The sequence below is a fragment of the Pyrgilauda ruficollis genome, unplaced genomic scaffold (assembly GCF_017590135.1).
Source record: "Pyrgilauda ruficollis isolate IOZ18807 unplaced genomic scaffold, ASM1759013v1 scaffold16, whole genome shotgun sequence".
NCBI classification, from domain to species: domain Eukaryota; kingdom Metazoa; phylum Chordata; class Aves; order Passeriformes; family Passeridae; genus Pyrgilauda; species Pyrgilauda ruficollis.
The window spans coordinates 3,336,344-3,357,141 of NW_024514764.1; the positions used below are offsets into that span (position 1 = coordinate 3,336,344).

The following is a 20,798-nucleotide window of genomic DNA, read 5'->3' on the forward strand; positions in this document are numbered from 1 at the left end:
TTGTTCTCATGGCTGATTTAAATACTTGTCCCAGGCCCCAGTGCTGGTTATTTAGTTATAGAACTGTTCCACAAAGCTTAGATTTGTTTGATTTTGATCACTCTTTTCACTGCTCAGCTCCAACAGTAAATGCCTTGGTGCAAGGCATTCTTTCTGCTGAAGTTTTCTTTGCTGGCGCACTGTAAGCCAGTCCCTGCTCCTTTCTCCTTACTGTTGGCTTCTATTACTGCTTCAGACATCTTCCTGCACTCTCAGGCACTCCACATCTGAGTGAGGAGAAATCTCAGAATTGACTCCATAAAGATTTTTTTCTTACGTTTCTAGACTTAAGCAGTCACTGAATATGGCTGGACTTTATTTTGCATTTTCTGGGCATTGTTCAAGAAACTGGGCCAAGTTCTTTCTTCACAGAAGAGGCTCCTTCTCAAAGGAACACAGAATAAATCACTGTGTTCTCCCAGCCCTTTGGAGCTCAGGAAGAATGTGCTGTGATCCACATCAGAACATGCCTCATGGCTCAGCTGGATGTGTCCTCTCCATACAGCAGCAGTGAACTGGGTGGGTGTGATTAAAGAACAGAAGGGGTTTGGAGGAGAGCAGGGATCAGAATGGGAAGGGAATAGGTCTGCTGTGCTCATCTTCCTCCTGTGGGCCTCAACAGCACCAGTTCACTCAATTTTATGTAGCTGCTGAGCAGAAAACACAAACTCCACTGTCACTCCTTCCTTCTACACACCACTGCCAGAAACTAATTCTGGGAGAAAACGGGGAAGAACACAAACTTCCAAGTTGGAAAGTCGGGAAAGAAATGCCACAGTTTATGAGGGAGTTATTTCCATCTCTGTAGTTTATTGTAGTCTTTGAAATCCTGTAACCTGCAGGATGGCCTGTCAGCTCCTCTGGGCTGAGCCCAGCCTCCCCTGTTAGCTGCTGCCACAAAGACATGTGAAAAGTAGGAGGAACCACTGAAGCCAGCAAGAGGAGTGTGCAGAACAGGAATGGACTGTTGAGCCTCCAGGCATTTCCATATAGACCCTGTGGAAGGGAGCTCACTTCTGGAAACAAAAGCAGGGGAGACATAAAGGAGGAAAAAAAATCCATATTAGTCCTTTGAATCTGTGTTTACCTCCTGTGAGTGAACAAGAGCTTTTAAGAAAAATAGCTTTTGTCTCATTTTTCTTTAGTATGGAAAGTAAATTTTCAGCCAGAAACTTGAAAGACTTTATCAGTTTTTCCTCCTTCTCTTGAGAACAAAATGCTATTTCGTCAGACCTTTTATAACTTTAAATGTGAGACTCTCTCCCAGCATCATCGTTTCTGGAGAGACAATAAAAGCAGTGCTAATGCTGTAATTTCTCACACTTTTTGCTGCTCCCTCTGAAATAATATTTATTTATATTCTGCAGATCCTATGAAAAGAAACAGTGGTCAACCTATTGAGTTCCTCCACTGTAGGGTACAGCATTTGGGCATTAACACCTTTTAGAGGGAAGATGATAACTGTGCAGAAATTGGTATTTCAGAATCTATAAATAAAAGGAATGTATTTAAAAAGAACTTCACTAAAGACTTAAGTGGCAACAGCTGAAGGACCTTTTCAGCTGGAACGAATCTGAACTTTCTCTTTCTGCTGTCAAGCTGCAACCCCAATAAATCCTAAATGTTTTCAGTGGATTTAGTGACTGCGTAGAGTTAGAGTAATTCAAAAGAAATTCATGTCCTTGCCAATGCCCATTAGTCACACTTGCTGAAATTCTGTCTGCTCTGCTCCTAACACCATCTCAATGCCATCTGGATCCCTTAATAGCATCTTCCCAACACATACGTTTTCTGCTCCATTCAGTATTTTCCTGTTCTGCAATAGCTTTTCCACGTGGCCTTGCCCCCTTGGCAGATGGGGCCTCTGTGAGACATGTCCTCATCAGTGATATCCACAGGCAGCCACATAACACAGCTGAGAACATGAAAAACCAATAAAACCAGGATAAAAGGGTGATGGTGGGGGAGTTTTCACTGGTTAATTCCATTGAAAAGCTCTGGACTCAGAGAGACTTTTGGAGTGCCTGGATGCTGTTGAAAATCCAGCAGATTGCCCCCTTTTTTCCTTTCTGAGGTAGGAGCAGCCTTGTGTCACGATCTCAGGTTTTCAGACAGACTGAAAACACACAGTGGGATGTCTCCTGATTCTCACAAGTTGCATTTTAGGAGACCTGAGGCTGTAGGTGGATTTTTTTCCTCCATCCCCCTTCTGATTTGAGATAATGAAACATGCAGTAGAGGCAATATGAAGCTCAGTTTTTAAAAGAGGGAAAATCCATGAGGCTGAGCAAATGCCAATGAGTCTGTATTCTTGCACTAAATTTGATCTTGTGAAAGGTTGTGGAGGTGGCATCAATTTACCTTATTCCTGTGGAGCCTTCAGCTCTTGGTTGAGCTGTCTGATAGAGGAAAATCTTCTAGACAGGTGAAGAGATCTTTGCCAGAGATTAAATATTTTCATGTTTTGAAACCCCTGTATGGAGAAGTTAATGAATTCTTTGGAAATTAACTCAAATGGTTTCTTCCTGTATCATGAAACTTGACAATGGTGTTGATATTTCAGAAAGTAACGGATGTTTCTTCCTTCCTGGTGGCACCAGGCTGTTTGTAGAATAGACACCAGCTTTAAGGCCAGGTTGGATGGGGCTTGGAGGAATCTGGTTTAGTGGAAGGTATCCCTGCCCATGGTGGGGAGGCTGGAACTGAATGATCTTTAAGGTCCCTTTTAACCCAGACCATTCTGGGCCAAAACTTGAGCTGGTAGATGATTGTGCTGTACCCAGGTGTTTCTGTACCCTGCTTTTCGTGGTGCTCACACGGATTTGTCTTGGGTTGTTCTGTCTACCTGACGGTAACTCCAATATGTAACAAGTGGTGATAAAACAGCATCACATGTCTTGTGCAGGTGTTCCTGGAGAGAAAAGGCACAAGGAGTGTGCACCAAGGCTGCCTTTGTGGCTGCTGGTGCATCCCAAAGCAGAACACAACCCTCCCTATACGTGAACTTCATAAAAAAAAATGTGAATGAAAAAAATTCAAGTGCCAAGCCAGTAAATATTTTTCAATATTTGACTTCCATATTTTAACCACCAGCTGCAAATGCTTTGCTGTGTTTATATAATGGTGCTCACACAGATTTGTCTTGGGTTGTTCTGCCTACCTGAAGGTAACTCCAATATGTAACAAGTGGTGATAAAACAGCATCACATGTCTTGTGCAGGTGTTCCTGGAGAGAAAAGGCACAAGGAGTGTGCACCAAGGCTGCCTTTGTGGCTGCTGGTGCATCCCAAAGCAGAACACAACCCTCCCTATACGTGAACTTCATAAAAAAAAATGTGAATGAAAAAAATTCAAGTGCCAAGCCAGTAAATATTTTTCAATATTTGACTTCCATATTTTAACCACCAGCTGCAAATGCTTTGCTGTGTTTATATATAGATAGGATTTCCCTTGCTTCTCTCTCTTTGCCATTGGGAAGCATTTCCCACGGGGCTGGGAAGCAAGGCTGGAATAGCACAAACTGTTTGCTAATGGCTCTGAATGCTTTCCCACTGGAGATCTAGGACACTTAACAGTGTTAAAAATAAGATAGCAGAGGGATAAATGGTGAAAGCACTAGTCAGTCCCAAAATTCTCTTGGCACAAAGGTTACAGTAGTGTTCTTGTTCCTCAGTGCAGAGGAAGCAGCAGGTTTTGTCTCTGAAGGAGAGCCAGGGAGTGCCCCTGGTTCAATGGGCTGACCTTGCCAGACCATGGCAGAAGCCGTACAGCCCTACATTGTGTCAGGAAAGGAGGATGCCCCCAAAGCTGGGACATTGGGAAGGAGCTGCCACCTGTGGGGTGAGCTCAAGGCCATGCTCATGCTGTGACCCCCAGCTCAGGGGTGCTCCTGAGCCTGTTGCAGATGGCTCTGGAGAAGAGAAGGCTCCAGAATGACCTTATTGTGGCCTTTCAGTACCTTAAGAGGCTACAAGAGAGTTGAAGAGGGACTTTGACATGGCATGGCAGCACAAGGAGAAATGGCTTCAAACTGACACAGTCCAGGGCTAGAGGGGAAATTGGGAAGAAATTCTTCCCTGTGAGAGTGGGGAGAGGGTTGCCCAGAGAAGCTGAGGCTGCCCCATCCCTGGAAGTCTCCGAGGTTGGATGTGGCTTGGAGCAGCCTGGGATAAGGGAAGGTGTGCCTGCCATGGCTGAGTGGGGAACTAAATGATTTTTACTGTCCCTTCCACCACAAACCATTTCAGGATTCTGTGATATCTGCTGCCTGCCTGGGAGTGCCCCGGGCTTTAAATCACCGTGTGCTCAGCAGCGAGGCACAAAGGGCACAACCAGATTATTGAATCCTAAAATTGCAGGTGAAATAGCACAAAAATGTAATGGCTTGAATCTACCCTCATTACAACTGTGTCTCAGGTCTTGGGGAAGTGTTTTCTGGCTGCTGCTGTGAGTGATTTTCAAAGGGCAACTGAGAGGCCTGATCTTAAACCTCCCCACGGAGACAAGTTCTGCAGGCAGATAACAGCAGCATCACACTGTTTGTGAGGCTGGATGGGGAGAAATTTGTTCCCAATTAAAATTCAGCATGTCAAGGATGGAGAAAGTACTGATGAGAGTCCTGTGTCTGGCTCTGACCTTTCAGGAGCTGTTGGGCTGTTGTTCCTCAGAGAAGAGTGTTGCTCTCCTCGTGGCCTGTTCTGCAATCCATTTAGAAATGCATCGTTAAAAGCATTAATTCCACTTTGAATTTCCATTTTTCCTGACCTTTTCAGTCTCCTGCTGCAGCATCCTCCTTTGCCACTAGCTTGGTGTCTCTTCTGAAAGTTATTGATGATATTTTTTAATGGCCTGGACAGTGCTAAAGCTGTTCCTCGGCATTTTAGAGGCTTCCAGGAGCAGAAAAAATGAGACTTTATAATATTTGAAAATTGCCAGCAGGGGTCAGGCTTACAAATAATTTAGGCAATCCAAGCTGCATATTTATAAAGGAGACATTTCTGTGCTGAACATGATGTAGATCAACCTGCTTCTATGGAAAAGTTTGGAACTGTTGCCAGATGAATAGGAGAGATGACTTCTTCCTTGTACCTGAAATTGCTGTTGCATAATTTTGGGATATTGGCAGATGGTTCCATACTTTATTGTATGGTGCAAGGATTTTCAGCTTAATTTAGATAATTTAAAAGTATTAAGCAAGATAATTAATTTTTAAGACTATTCTGAGAAAAGGCTCCTGAGAAAATTGAATCCAAAGATCAGTGTTATTCTGTATTAGTTGCACAATTAATCCCAACAAGTTAACATGTGGAAGGGGATGATCTTAAAGAAGCATCAGGATTTTGTACTCTGTACTTAAATGCAAACAAAAATTTTGTATCCAATCTTTTTTACATATATCTCCTGCCTAACAAGTTTGATAGAGTTCTCTGAAGGATTCACCAATCACTTGTCTAAGGCTGGTATGGTTGATTTAATGTATTTGACCTTTCAAAAAGTTTTGAGCCAAAGGTCATAAAGAACTTTGGTGGAGCAAAAGAGGAGATTCTTTGTTGGATTGATAAGAATATATGAACCCTGGAGGTCTGGCTGTCCCAGTGTACTGTCTGTGGGGGTGGCCAGTGGTGGGTGCCCATGTGAACAGGACAGAACATCGGGGTACCTTGCCAGGAGGCTCTCCTGGCTTCCCTGTGCCTTGTCTCCAGGATTTCCTGAGCCAGAGATAATACAAGATATTTTTTACTTCATGCATTTTTCTTCCATTAATTTGCTTATGTAATACAAAGTTAAAATATGGAAAATCAAAGAATAAATGTCTTCACTATACTGAGGGTTTTCCCACTAGGTCCTAGAATGGTTTTGATTGGGAACTGGGAACTTGTCCAACACAGAAAAGGGGTTTGTGAGTAGTGAGGTGGCAGAGTTTGAGATAATATGAATTTTTTCAGCTTATCAGAGCATTCAGAATTTCAGAAAACATCTTAGGATGCTGCTTGAGATGGGAGATGAAGTTGCATGTCAATAATTGCCAAACCCATGCACATAAGAAAAAACACTCTTACTCCCACAACAGAGAGCTCTAAATGAGCTGTTGTCATTCAGGAAAGAGATCTGACATTATTGTGAACAGCTTTCTGAAAATATCAGGTAGGTGCTCCATAGTTAAAATACAAGTAGAATATTAGAAACTCTTGGAAAGGAAGTTGAGAATAAAGCAGAAATCCTCATTGTACCACTGAATATGTCCGAGTGCTCTTTGTAGTTGCAGCTTATTTCATGTCAAAAAGTCTATATAAAAACTTGAAGGAACAAGGAAGAACAGTAAAAATATGGAAAATCCTTGGTGCGAAGGAAGACAAAACTGAGATTCTTCAGGAAATAATAGAGGAGGCCTGTGGTGTGGAGAGGGGAGCGTGGTACAATTATTCATGACTTTTCATAGCAGAACTAACGGGCACTCAGTGAAATAATCACATGTGAAGTATAAAACAAACTGAACTAATTTTTCATACAGCACATAATTAAATTGTGGAACTTACTGCCAAGGAGTATTGTGAAGGCCAAAAGTATAAATCAGATCAAAAAGAGATTTGATGCCTCATGGAGGTTTTAGCTGCTGGTGGTTATTAAACATGATGGTCTAGACTCAGTCTGTGGTTCAGAAGGTATCCAAGCTGAACTTGCTTTATATTCAGATTGTATATTTTAATAGACTTTTACAAATTACAGTCTCATCATATAAACACGTCACTTTTAACCATATGTTTCAGCTGCCTCAGTAGTGCAGTTTTGTGGTACTGAATGCAGGAATAATCTGATACCATTTCTGATTTCATGCTTTACTTGATTATTTGTGGTGGGACTGTGCAGGGACACCCAAAGTCTATTAATTTTCCCTTCTTCTCCAGGTTGAAAATTGAGGAACTGGAAGCTGAGCGCAGCAAGCTGGCAGAGGAGAACAGATCTCTGGAAATGCAGCTGGAGAAGCTCACTCAGCAGGTAGGAGTGTGCAGGTCCAGAGCAGCTGGAGAGCCTGGCATGGTCCACAAGTGCTCCCAGCATGGAGCTTCCCTCCCCTCCATCTGGGCAAGGCACCTTTGGGCAGCCTGTGCTGACTGCACTGCCACACCTGTGTTTGTGCCTATGCCATCAGAGAGGTTTGATCTCACATGTAATCACACAGATTCAGTTGTCTTGTTGGATGACTCTCTCTAGGTCTTCTCTTCTTGGAGCCTTAAGAATTGGTCCATGTTAAGTTGCTCCACCACTAGAAGTTGTCCGTCCCCAAATTCATTCATGACAAAGTGGGAGCATAGACAGGGCAGAACAGGGTGGAGTGGATGGGAAATTTTGAGCTTTGTTCGTGTTGAAGTCTCCTCTCTGCTGGTGTCAGTGATGAAAGCAGAGACCATCTCAGCAGGCAGGAGCTTTGCAAGCCAGGAACCATCAGTGCTGTCGAGGGGATGAGCTGGCAGCATCCACAGATGTGGAGGCAGGAGGATGGGAGGTGTGTTCCTTTTGCTGTGCTGCTCTGTGTGGTTTGCCTTTTCCTGGTGCTGTCCTCTAGGGCAGAAGGTGTTCAGCTTTTTACTCGGGATAGATCAGTGAAATCCCACACAAGGGCACCTGCAGCAGAGAAGTAGACTGGCTGTTCAGCTTGTTGTCACCCTAGGAACAGCTTTCCTGTGCAGAGGAAGGGCAGGGGAGTTGCTTCAAGCTTTTGTGATGTTTCCTGTTTGAAAGATGCTGGAGCAAAGAACCTGACCCTGTTGGTTCAATCAAAGCCCACCCACCCTTCTTGAAGAAGGGGTGTTATCTCTTCCTTCTTTTCTCTCTGATGTGCTGAACAATTTGTCATTGTAGCATTCTCTTAATTTTTATTTCTTTTTATCTTTATTTTTCCCATTTTTTTTGCAAATTGCTTCATGGTAGAAAACCTGCATGAAAGCTGATTTGAAATTACCCAGATTTCAGCCAGACCATTGATTTTATCTTGACACCTATTAGACGTGCATCAAAATTTCTTTTTTTTATAACCCATTCCTGGAGACAGGGGAAGTGACAGCTTTGATAAAGCAGGGAGCTAAGAGCTGCTGAGCATCTCTGCTGAGCCATGTTTAGTGTGAAACCTGTCACCCTGCTCTCCTTTAATTGGGTTTCAGTCATCAGAAGGAGATGAAAGCTTTGGGCTGGTGTTTGGATGCTTAGGTCTCCAACAAACACACAAGCAGCTTTGGTTTCAGACCAGATTACAGCTCAGGTCATGGTTAATCTGCCTACATGGTCTTAGAGTGGTTGCTGGCTTTCCAAGAAGGCCTGACCAGAGGAATTCCCTATTTTATTTGTGATGTCTCAAAATATCACGAAGATCTGCTTTGTTTGTCCATACAAAGGTGAACCAAGTGACTTGAGATGCCAAATCTTGAATAGCAGGTCTAGGAAAGAGAAATCTTTGAGTTAGTGAGCTGAATTCAGGTAATGATGCTCTTCCATCTCCCTTGCCAAGGCTGAGCACGTGGCTTTTAACTCCTTATTTAACAGGAGGTAGCTCCCTCCCCCTGTCTCTAAAGTCTCACTTTACTTGTGTCTTAGAGAACTTGATGCCTAAAGTAGTTTTTTTGAATGAGAGTGCGTAGAGAGGAAAGCACAAGTACAGGAATATGTCAGCTGAATGCTAAAGTGTCAGTATTGATCAGTGTGTGCCCACCTGAATGGCCAAGAGCTCCTCAGAGGGAAAAACATCAGCCTTCCCAATTTTTATTCACCCTGTGAATCAAATAACTTGACAGGCCAAGCTTAAAATTACTCTTTTTATAAACACATTGAAAGAAGGTTTGTTAGAGTGAGAACCCACAAAGTTAAGGATATGCTTAGAAATTCACCTCTTCTATCAGTGCTGAGCAAATATGCTGAAAATGTCATTATACACTCAGATAAGGTCACTGAAGTGTTGCTAGTTTGACATGTTATTTATTCCCACCTCTGAAAGAAATCATTGGGAAATGATGGGTTAAAATAAAGTCTGCATCATGAAGGGAAAAAACCAAGACAAACTACATACAGAAGTCACAAGGAAGTTTTACTGAACAGGAAGATGACTAAAACTACAAAAATGGGAGAAGCATGGCTTCAAATCAAAGAAAGATGTAAGAGAAGGGGCTGACATTAAACCAGGTAGAATGAGGGGGATACCTGACAAATCCTTATCTGCGGCTCTTTCTTGTAAAATAAAACCTCTGACTCCTGGAATTTTATCTACTAAAGGAAAGATATGTAGGAGGGATGTATTTAAGTTGGGAATTTTGCGGAGACAGGTTGTAGAATTAAGGCTCTGAATGCTTTACACTGAACTGAATCTGTTGAGTTCACAAAGTTGTGTTTGGTGCATGAAATCTAGGGAGATACAGCAAGTAATTAATTATTAAAAATGTCAGATTGAATGTATTGAGGTGTGGAGTTTCAAAAATGTTTGTCTCCAAATCACAGAATCATTTAGGTTGAAATAGACCTCAGGTCATTGAAACCAACCTGTGACCTGACACCACCAGACCATGTCTGTCAGCCAGGCCATGGCACTGAGTGCCATGTCCAGGCTTTCCTTAAACACCTCCAGGAATGGCAAATCCACCACTTCCCTGGGCAACCCGTTCCAATGTCTGATCTCCATTTCTGTGAAGAACTTCCTCCTCTCACTTTAGTTTGTATCTGAATATTGGCACAGGAATTTTGCTGATTTCTGCACAAAAGCCCACTTTGTGAGCAGGGGCACCCTGATGGACTGGGCAGAGAGCAAAGGAGTGCCGGGAAAGGTGCTTTTGGTGTGTGACTCATGCTCCTTGAGCTCAGTATTAGCAAATGAACTAAGGTGCTGATACCTCTCCTCTCCACAGCCATATAACATCTGACATCCTTTTGTATTCTGTTCTTGTGTGGGGACAGCTAGAATTATGCCTGAAGGTGTTTTCCACCTCCACACACCCTGTCTTCCAAAACCCCTTGCCTCTTGACACCTAGCTGCAAGCTGCATTGATTTTCCTTCACTGGTATAAAGACTTTAGCATGGATATCACTCACTGGCCAGGTCTTTACTGCTAATGAAAACCTCAGATTACGAAAACACAGGAGATGTAGAGCTGTAGAGAAGTGACACCCGGTTGAGACTGCCTCCCTGGTGCCCAGGATATTATCTTAAGGAAAACATTTGAAACCCTGGCTCAGGAGAAGGATTCAAATAATGTGAAAAGAGTGGGTTTAAACAGACAATTTTATCTCATCTCCTCTACCCTTCTTCCTTTTGATGAAGCAAAAAAAACATTTCCAGGAAACCTGAGTTGCTACTGCTTGGCCCATGGTGGGCAGGCTGAGATTTCAGAGAAAGGCTTGGTTTGTTTATCTGAAATGATCTGGACCATCTTCCAGAGGTGCTGGTGGAAAAGTGCAGCTTGATGCCAGGAACAAAAGAGACTGATCAAATCAGTGCTTTTTGGATAAAGTGGGAGGAAGGAGGTGTGAGGAGTGTTCAATTAGCATTTCTTACTGCTAGGAGCCCTGTGTTTACAGGCAACCAAGCGGATGTGAAGTGTTCCTTATGCAAATACTACTCTCCTGCTTTTCCTGCTCTCCTCTACTCTTCCAGCTGAAGAAGAGATTCTTCAAGGTTGGCTGCTTCAAGGAAGATTGATTAAAATCAGCTGCAGTTTGACTTAATTGGATCCATGTGCTTGGAGAGGGAGCAGGACTAGTTAAAGTCCTCATAATTAGTTCACAGCTGGTTGGTGAGAAAAATGAAACTCCAGTTAGAGTTCAGATAAGTGGATCTGTATGGATAAAAGGCAAGTAGATGGATGGGTTTTTTTACACTGAGATGTGTTTGGGCTTGAAAATCACCTCTAGTCCCATAGCCAAGCTGGCAGCCTAATCCCTTTGAGCATGTGCATGTGTATTTATGAGGCTAAATGGAAAAGTCTGTATTTTCTGGCTTGTTTCTGAGTAAAAAGAATCACCTTTGGTGGATACTGGCAGTCAAGAAAACCTGATAGAAAACTGGGAGAGAGTCTCAGGAGTAGATAAAACCCAACAAGGGCAGTTTGTCTGTGGGAAAGAGTCATGACTGGGCACACTCTGGACTGTCCAGCTTTGACTGCCTTGTCCCTGCTCACAGTAGTAACTGGTTGTGTTTAGCCTCTCTGTGAGTCAGCAATAAGACAATAACACTCTCAAAAATGCAGTATTATTCATACATATTGAAATTATTGATTTTTGCCTATTATTTCAAAGCTCAGAAAGAGCTGACTAACTACATAGTGTGGGGACAGTCATCAGAAAACTTACCCCAGACAGAAGCTGGAATTTATGTTAAACTTTGCTGTTAGACTGGAAGGGACTGCATTGCCTATTGTGGTGTCCTTGAGGGAAGTGCCTGCTGGGTTTAGTTTTCCAGAAGTGAGATGTCCATGGATGATAGAAGTGCTGGACATCCACAGCATTCGTGTGTTTCCCTGTCCCCTTATGTCTGCAACCCTGTGGCTGAGCTGGCCTCCTCCTTCTTCTAGCACTATTTTGAGGGAATAACAAAACATCTGGGAGCTGTACCCCAGGGGAAGGTGGACAGAGAATGTTTCTCCTCTTTAAGCATTAATGACTCATTTTATGGTTAGGGCTTTGGCAGCTGGGTAGTGACTAACTTGGAGTTAAGAACCCAAGGGAAAGCTGAGGTCATTTAACAGTCTAACTGTTCATTTTGTGACCAGTAAAGAATGATGAATGAATCATTTATACTGTTATAAAACTTAAAAGGACATAGACAACCTTTCAAGGTTCTCTAATTGGCCTCTCAAATGCTCACATTCTTCCTGGATTATCTCCATGCCTTCCCTTTTCACAAACTTCCTGTCCTTTTTTCTTCATCTGTGCATGCTGAGGTCTGTGTTAGCCTCTGTGGCACAGCTGGTCCCTGTTGAAAACCTCACCTGTCTAAGTTCAGCTTTTTTTTTTTTTTTTTTTTTTTTTTTTTTTTTTTTTTAGTTTTTTCTAGAAGGCTTCTTTAGCTGGTTCTGGGCAACTCACTTGGCATCTCTTCAGTCAGGTACTGCTTGTGGCAAGGTGTAGGAACAAATTTGCTGTATTCCAGAGGGACTTAATTATGAGATAGAATAACTGAGAGCATACAGCAGGAGACCTGTAAGTAGAAGATGAAGAGAAGTGCAGGTCCTGGACTGCAGAAGGTTGGATCATCTTGTGCTGCCCCACTCATCCAGTGCATCAAGTTCATGGGAGCATGTGGGAGGGGATGGGGAACAGAGTGATTTGTGATCCATTCCACAGACTCCTGGATTTGATCAGCAATAAGCTCATCTTTTATAGGCAAAGCTTATCTTCTACATTTCACAGGCAGCAGCGGGTCTGCTCTGATCTAGGGAAGTGTATCTGCTCAAGTGTATGTAGGCAGAGAACACTCTGGGGATCACTCCACAGTTTTGCTCGAAACAGCAATGAAAAACATGAGATAAACAGAGATCATGGGTATTAATTCATGACAGCTCAGAGGTAATACTTGCATAAACAGGGGACAATATTCACACAGGAAGCTGGCTTTGATTGAAGAAGGGGCCAGTGAGTCTGGTTCTGGGATGCCAACAGCAATGGAGAGAGGGTGGCACAGGCAGTAGTGTGCCAGGGGCAGAGGGGCACCGTGGTGGAGTCACCCATGTCCTGGTGGTTGGTGTGGGCAACACCTGTGCTGTTACACCACCTTCACTTCAGTTATCTCTTGAGCTAGGTAGGAGAAGCTAAGTCTGAGCTGCTCTGCTGCGTGGGTGTCCCTGGTGTTCACCGGGAGCTGCTAAGGGGATTGCTAAAGTGGCACCCAAATGACTGGGAGGGAAAAGAGCTTCCCCTATAATGCACCCATAAATTGTGCTGAAAGGATTATATGTGTTATGTGGGAAAAAACACTGTGTATCTCATGCCACGTGGATTAGGTACTGCAGGAAATCCTAGAACTGGTGTAAAATGGGAGGAGTGTAGAGCCTGCTGTGATCCTGCCCCTGGGGATTACATGACACTGAATTAGCTGGGGCTACGCAAATATTTGTACGTGTTAATTCTGAATACACTGCTGTTATTAGAATTAACAGAAATTAGAAACATTCCACGGTAGCAGAGAGGAGAAGCATAAACACGTCATTTACTTGTAGGTTTGTCATTAGGTGGTTCAAGGAGAAGCTGTTTGATGGCCTTGGTGGCCCTGATAAATGTGATGTGCAAAGTGGATGTCGAAAGAAACAAGGACAGGCACAGAATAGACTTGCTAATATTTGTTAACATCAGGGACCACGAGTGCATAGGTTCACATTTGTGCAGGAAAATTTTACCAACATGCCCTTTAAAAAAATTTTTTAAAGGAATTCACACATTGAATATTAAACACCTGAAGCTCTGTAAATTCTACTGCCAGAGCTGCCACCGTATTGTTTATTTCATGCAGCACCTTTCTCAAAGTTCTGCAGAAACTGATTAACATTTGCATAATACATTTAACACGAAAATCCAGAATAAATTCATTAATGTTCTCCTGCCACTACCCTTGAAAATATCAGCAGCTGTGTGGCATCACAAAGCTCATTAGATGAGCAGAGGGGGAGGAAGGGTGAGCACTGGATTTCCTGAGCTGCTCTGAAGCAGGAAAGGTCAGTGCACTGAGTGTCAGCACCTGAGCAGCAGCATGGGGAGCTCAGAGCAGGCAGGGAGAGCTGGGCCATGGGAAATGTCCTGCTGGAAAAGGTCGCTGTACCACTACACAGGAAGCATGAACTTTTAGGAGGTGCCATCCATGCTGGAGTAGAAAAATTGAGCACAAAATGCAGATGAGGATGCTGCTACACTAAGGAGGAGGCTGCTCCTACAGCACGTGTGTTCTGCAGGGGCAAGCAGCAGGAAGTTGTTCCAGTTCTTCTGTGGTGTAAGAAAGCTGGCTTGGAACAAACCTTGGCTTTCTGAACAGGTGTTGCAGAATAAATGGTGATTTTTAAAAGTCGTGCAAGGCTTGGCTGCACGGCACCAGAGCACTAAATCTGGGGTGTGTGCACTGCCTTCATGGGAGTGAGGGGACAGAGACACCATTGGTACTCTTGTATGGTAAAAAGAGCAACAGTATACAAAAAATAGTCATTTTAGCTACAAATACACATTCAAACTCTCAGTTGTGTATTTAAATTCCTAACCAAAAACTTAAAATGTGTACCAGTCAACTAGCAATTCCAGAAGGCTTCTGTGTGTTTCACTGATCCCCAGAATCACCCCGTGGGTGAACGCCAAGGCTGATGAGACAGAAACAACCATTTTAAAATGAGACTTCACTTTTAAACTCCTCTAATCTTACTTCTCTCACAAAGAAAAAGCAAAGTTTCAGGAAGCAATAAGAGTGACTGTCCCTTTATAGTTTTCTTGTTTTTCTCTGTAGTCATTCAGTGGCACAAATTAGTTTTCAATTGTTCTTTCTTCATTTTCTATTATTTTTCTGCTGCTTTGAATTCTGCTTCCATGTCAGAGAAACAAAACAAAAATGTCATTTAGACCTGTGTAAGGCAAATAACGCTTCACAAGGTTTGTTTACTGAAGCTTTGTGCTTTCTCTCAGACTTTTATGAGTACCGTGTCCATGAGTTGCAGCTCTCTCCATGTTAGGCTTTGAGCTTTTCATTATTCATTACCATTTCAGCCTTTGGTTGATGACCCAATTATTTCTGAGTTTTTGATTAAAACAAAGTAATAGGTCACAGTTTCATGCTGCCCTTGTCTTTGCCATTTCTGTTGTGGTCTGGCTTTGTAAAGTCCAAGTTTTCAGTAGTGTTCTTCAGCAGTTTATTCTTTTGATACACTGGTTATGGTGCCATATTTTTCCTCTACTTCTTGGTATATGTAAAACTTGACACCATCTCTAGGAGACAAAAGGCCAGGACATGTCACCCAGATTATGGAAAAGAAATAAGCTGGAATTTAATGATATTTTCTCTGAGTGCGTGATGAGGGGAAGAGGAAAAATTTGCCTGTTTCATGTCACAGTGAAGAGTGGGCAGTGTTTGTAATGATGTTAAAACACACATGAGGAAATGGGGTGATGCTCTGAGCTGAGGCACTGGTGGGGGTGGCAGTGTGCAGCAGAGAAACACATTTTTGTGTCACCTCTGTCAGGGGGATTCAAGCATGTGAGATGTTGGTACGTTATCTTGCACATCCCAGAACTCTTCCCTTTGATCAGCCTGACCTACCACCTCTGTGACACTTGGAGGCAGAGATTTACATTATAAAAATGGGGTTTCTCTGAAGAATTTCTTCAAATAGTAGGAAGGAAACTCAACATGCCTCTGTCGCTGGATGTGTGGCATCGCCATTCGTCTGGCAGTGCAGGCTCGTGGTGTGCCTGGGGGTAAGTGGGGAGAAGTAACACCCCAATAACAGAGCATTTCTGTCAGCACACCCTGAACACAGATCATGATACAGGCCCAAATTTTGCTCAATTTCCATTTGCTGTTGTTTGATAAGACTTTAAAGAGACATGGATCCAAGAGAGACAAGTCAGGAAAAAAGTAATTGTTTTTGACAGCTTTCCTAGCTAGATTTGAAAGACAGGTAATAGTGGAATGGAAGATGATGCCTAATTTAGGTAGAAAGGCTGCTCTGTTTAAATGAGGATGGACAGTTGGAGTGGCAGGGTAAGTGAAGTGCTGTGGGAAGAGCATTCCCTTCATATCTTTTTTACAAAATGAGCAGTGCCCCATGAGGGGGTTCTGTGTGTTCAGGAGGATGTCTGGAAAGCCCAGCTGTATTCCATGCAGCTGGGAGGGCTCCCAGGTGATCCATCACAACCGTGCTCACCCGAGCATGGGGCTCAGCTCCATCAGGAATTCTGCTGCATCCTCTGATCAACATTTAAACCCCACGTTTCCTAAATGATGCAGCAGCTCTGTGCCTGTTCTTTGCATTTTTGGCAGGACATTTAAAATTAAATAAAAATTCCCTGAAAGCTGTTGTGCATGTTGGACATGACAGAAGATTTTAAGTTGAGATTTTGACCTTTCAGAACAAAGATGCTGCTTTTGAAAAGGGAGTTCATTGTGCTTCTGGCTCTAGTAAGATGAAAAACTTGAAAAACCAGTAACATGAAGGCAGTGCAGCAAGGATGAGCTCTCCAGAGGTCCTCTTGTGTATTTTTGGTTGTCTTCCAGTGGATGCATTCTTCCTCTCTGTGCAGTGCTACCACAGTTCCAATCAGTAGTAATTACAGAAATTCTCTCATTTTTATGAGTAGAGGGATGTGAAAAGCTGTTGACAGCAGTCTGCAAGGGAGCTCAGCTGTGGAGATGCTTTCCCTCTAGATCCATCACAGCCAGAGCTGCTGACCTTAAGGTGATTTCCCAAGGAGTCAGGGCTTGCTCAGGGGTCAGTCTGTTCTGTGTGCAAGGAAAAGTGTGATTAGATATGTGTGAGCTCTTATGATTAATATTAACATGGTGGAGCTGCCTGAACATTTAAATACAACACTGGGAAATTTAATTTTTTTTATATAAGTATATATATGTTTGCAGATTATTACTAGAATGCATGTCACTGTATTTAAATGTAGATATGACTTGATATAGATGGGTGTAAAATAGGACTATCACAGACATTAGCTCAACAGAATCCAGTTGGAGTGTGGTCAGAGGGTTGGCAGGGAGGGAAATGCCTGCTCAGGAGGGAGAACAGACAGTGGGTGTGGGCTGGGGCTTCTTCCTTGGATCTGCTACAACCAGCATGTCAAACTGTGCCCATCAGGCTCACAGAAGCTGAAATGAAGGAGGGAGCAGTATTGGAGACATTCCTTAGGATCCTCTTCAGGTGATGGGGGATAGGAATAGTGGTTGTATGACATGAAATGGTTTCCCCAGTGCTGCCAAGTGGCTGTGCCATGGTGGCTCATAGACAGTAACTTCCACAGCTAAACAGTTTGAAGATTGAATGTCAGTGTCTTTTGACTTTCCTGCTTTCTCAAGGTCTCTGACATCTTCTGAGTGTGATGCTTCTGTTTGACACTGCTTAGAGGACAGATCTGTGTGTGTATCTGGAGATTTTTGTGTGGTCCATTCTCTCAAGCATCCTAGAGAAAAAACCACTGGACATGCTGCAAACAGACCTGTCGGTCAATTTACCAAGTGTATTCCTCCTAAGCCTACCCTCTCATCCTTCCCATTTTAGTTCCTTGGCTGTTTCGTTCAACTTAATGCTCTTTACTGATGTTTTCTGCTTCCAGGGGATCAAAAAGATAGTCTGAGTCCTTTAGATATGTGTGAAAGTTAGAGATGATGCCCTTCTACCAGTGTATTCAATGATAACTTGAAAACTCATGTCTGGGCAAGGCTGCTTCTGAAGTATTTATTTCTTCAGGCAGGCAGCTCAGGATAATGTTGAATTTGCTGGTTGGAGCAGTTAACTCAAAGCTGTTCACAATCCAATAGATTGCCCCATAGCCATTCCTCTTATTGTTTCAGTTTATCCACAAATCTCTCTTACTCTTGTAAAATTGAAATGAAGATGAGATGACTGTCCCCATCTAAAAAGATTTCAGTGCTGCTTGAAGTCTCCTTGCACTGGCAGAAAAAACAATTGAGCTTTGAGTTTGAACTGAGAGACAGATAAGATCACCAGGAGATTTCCACAGCAAATGCAGAATATATTCTTCTCTAATGGATTCTTAGTGCTGTCTGGCAAGTAATTGAATTGCTTGGGTATGAAGGGAGAGGAGACTGGGTTGGGGTTTTTTGGTGTTTGGTGGGTTTTTTTAAAGCTCCCAAATTTTGTGAAGATAGGAAGTAAGCCATGCTTTCTCTGCATGACACAGGATGTCTGTCAGACATGGGGGAAGCTAATTAAAATGTCACAATATATACATGAGGGTGATGAGGCAGAAAAGACCGATCACTTCCTTGGTTCTAGGAATTTGTCTGTGTCCCTGCTTCTATCTACTCACTGTGAAATCCACAAGTAATTCCTGCTCTGGGGGTAGGAATGAGGCCACTGGGTAAATCTGGCCTCTCTCCCTCTCTCTCCCTCACTGGAATAAAGCAGAAAATAAATTAAATCCATTCTTGCTCTGCTGCAATTACTAAGGCAGTCTCACTCCAGCTGGGTGACAGCAAAGATGCTGGTTCCTGCTGGCCCATCGTAGCCAACACTGGTGCGCTCTGCCAGAGCACCAGTGCTAGCAGAGGTTAGCACTGGGGCAACTGGGAGGGTTCCACAGCCAATCTGTTTCAGTGCACAGCATCTGAGGGGACAGAAGCAAAGCAGCATCTGCCTCTTTCCCATCCTTTTGTTTGAAAGTACGAAGTATGTCCTGGAAAGCCAAGGGAATGATGGAGAGAGATAATAACACCCCCTTTGGTGTATTCTTTGGAAACACTCAAATGGCCAAGAGGTGGTCCAAGCCTTACAGCCTGCATCAATGAAAACCACTGAACAACATCAAAACGGAGGGGGAAAAAAAAAAAAAAAAAAAGAAGGATGATCATCAGGGAAATTGCTATAATGGTAAGATAATTAGAATGCAGAATGATTAACATTAGTCAGTCTGCTGCATTGGCAAGGACTTTGCAAGTTGACATAATGGGCCTCTTCCATATCAAACATGCAGTTTTCAGCATTCAGTTTAACACTTTCATGTGACTTTAACAGAGTTCACAGCTGAAACAAGCATTTGGTGCTCATGTAATGTTGCACAGTACCTTTCCTCTCCTGTGGCTACTAGAAGGACCTTATCTTTTTTCCCTTTTGTGCCTAGTGATACTGAAGGATAAAAGCTACTCTCACCATGGAATTCTTCTACGTTGTTTTGAATGACAGCTTGACATGAATTCCTGGGCATTTTCTTCCTGTAGTGCCTGATGGAAATGAACTTCCCTAGAAAAGAAATTCTGAAATTTCAGAACATGGTTTTCTTCTTCTCTAGGAGAAAATACAGGGACTCAGGATATCATATACCGATATTAAAAACAAATACTTTTATAAAGTCTACTTTAGAGTAGGGTCAGGAGACCCTCTCTGTTTATCATCTTTAATATTTGCAGATCCCTCCTGCCAGCCTTTGTGTGTGGGCTCTTGGATTTGCCAAAACTAAACTGGTGCAAGAAATAAGATTTAGCACCACATTTAATAGCTAGTTTTGTAGCCTGATTGAGTCTGGAGCAAAACCTGGAATGCAGAATGACCTCAGTGGTCCCCATCTCTAGCGATCATTGCTGACCAGTAAACATTTGTTCTCCTTTGATTACTACCAACCCTACTGGCTCATGCATGGACCAGGGCACTGGATGTTTTGTCTCCCTCCATTGTCCCAGGATCTGCAGTGGCTTTCTGCTTGCTGTGCTTAGACACAGGCTGCTGTCTGATGTTTGTGCTGGGACACTCTGGACACCACAAGCTTTCTCCCACCTCTGCATGTACTGAGATCAGGCACATCCTTCATTGCAGCTGCTAAAATCTGCTGGTGTGCTGTGGCAGAAAACCCCTTGATCTCAGTAGTGCTTTTCTTTTTTTCTTGTACCCCTTTACTACGAAAATAAAGCATCTTTTTTTTTCTGTAAGATGTTGGAGAGCACAGTGCCCAAGCCCCCCTCTCTGCTCGGTGCAGGGCCCTCGGAAAGGAATTGCAGTCACGCAGCTGTGCAGTGAATATGGAGAGGGTTTGGTGTGGTTGGTATTTTGTGGATTATTTTCTCGCTCCTTCTGACCCTACCTCAAATGAAATTCCTGCACTTCATCCTTCCTCTGGGCTGGGCAATCAGCAGCTCCGATCGAGGGCTGGAAGGAGGCAGTGGTCAGGCATACAAAGCAGCTGTATTAGGGCTGAGCAACCAGGACTAATGGGGAGCAAGGCCGGGAGCAGAGACAGAAATATGGCAGAATAAGATTCATTAGGGATCAGATTCAATAACTGTAAAATGATGAGAAGTTTATGATCAAAGGCTTACTTCGAGCATTTTAATGACATAGTCATTTAATCCGTTTAAAGCAGATAGATAAGGAGTTAAGTGAAATCTACAGCAGCTGCCTTTCTGAGCTGTTTATGAACCTGTTCCAGGCTACAGATCACTGTGAAAGGCACAGGATGGATGCTTGCTGTAGTAATTGAATAGTATATAACGGGCTACAGCCTTTATGGGCTGATTTACATATGAGGTTGGTAAAACTTAATGCAAACACTTGTGGTTTGTGTTATTAGTGTGCGTGGTTCCTCAGTTATTTTTAGTGTGTGTGCTACTAGCAAGAGTATGGGATGAAGAAAAGAGCAGAGTTATTTAAAAACCTTTCTGTGCCAGGATATTTAATTCCCAGTGGGTGTATCTCCTCTGGAAGTAACATCAGTATAGGCTATTGTGGTGACAAGATTCAGATGGGCTCTGACACTCAAACCACCAGGTCATCAGCCATAGGAATTATGCATTTGAAAAAACCCAGGAGGGTCAAGGGGGCACACAAATTCTTTCCCATCTTTTCCTCCTACTGTTGCACTTTTGCCACCCTCTGTCTCTCTCTTGGGGACCTTCCTTGGTTAGTTAACTTCCTTCCCTTGACAAACACTTAAAACTCTGATGGGACAGTTGGTGGCATTTTGCCGCCTGTGCCCACAGAGTACAGCTCAACTCAGTCTCTCATTCTCACAAGCTTTTAGCCTCCTGGACATCACAAATTACAGCTGAAGAGCTGCATAGGCCTGTGGACTGCACC

At 43.2% G+C, this 20,798-nt stretch overlaps 1 protein-coding gene across 4 annotated transcripts in view; it reads left to right on the forward strand.

The window, feature by feature from the left end:
• Window positions 1-20,798, forward strand: part of MAD1L1 (mitotic arrest deficient 1 like 1) — a 350,265-nt gene that overhangs the window by 187,741 nt on the left and 141,726 nt on the right. For all 4 annotated transcript variants that reach the window (XM_041462740.1, XM_041462739.1, XM_041462742.1 and 1 more), the window contains one exon: window positions 6,945-7,035. In XM_041462740.1, coding sequence (XP_041318674.1) covers window positions 6,945-7,035 — 91 coding nt within the window. The remainder of the gene's footprint in view (window positions 1-6,944; window positions 7,036-20,798) is intronic.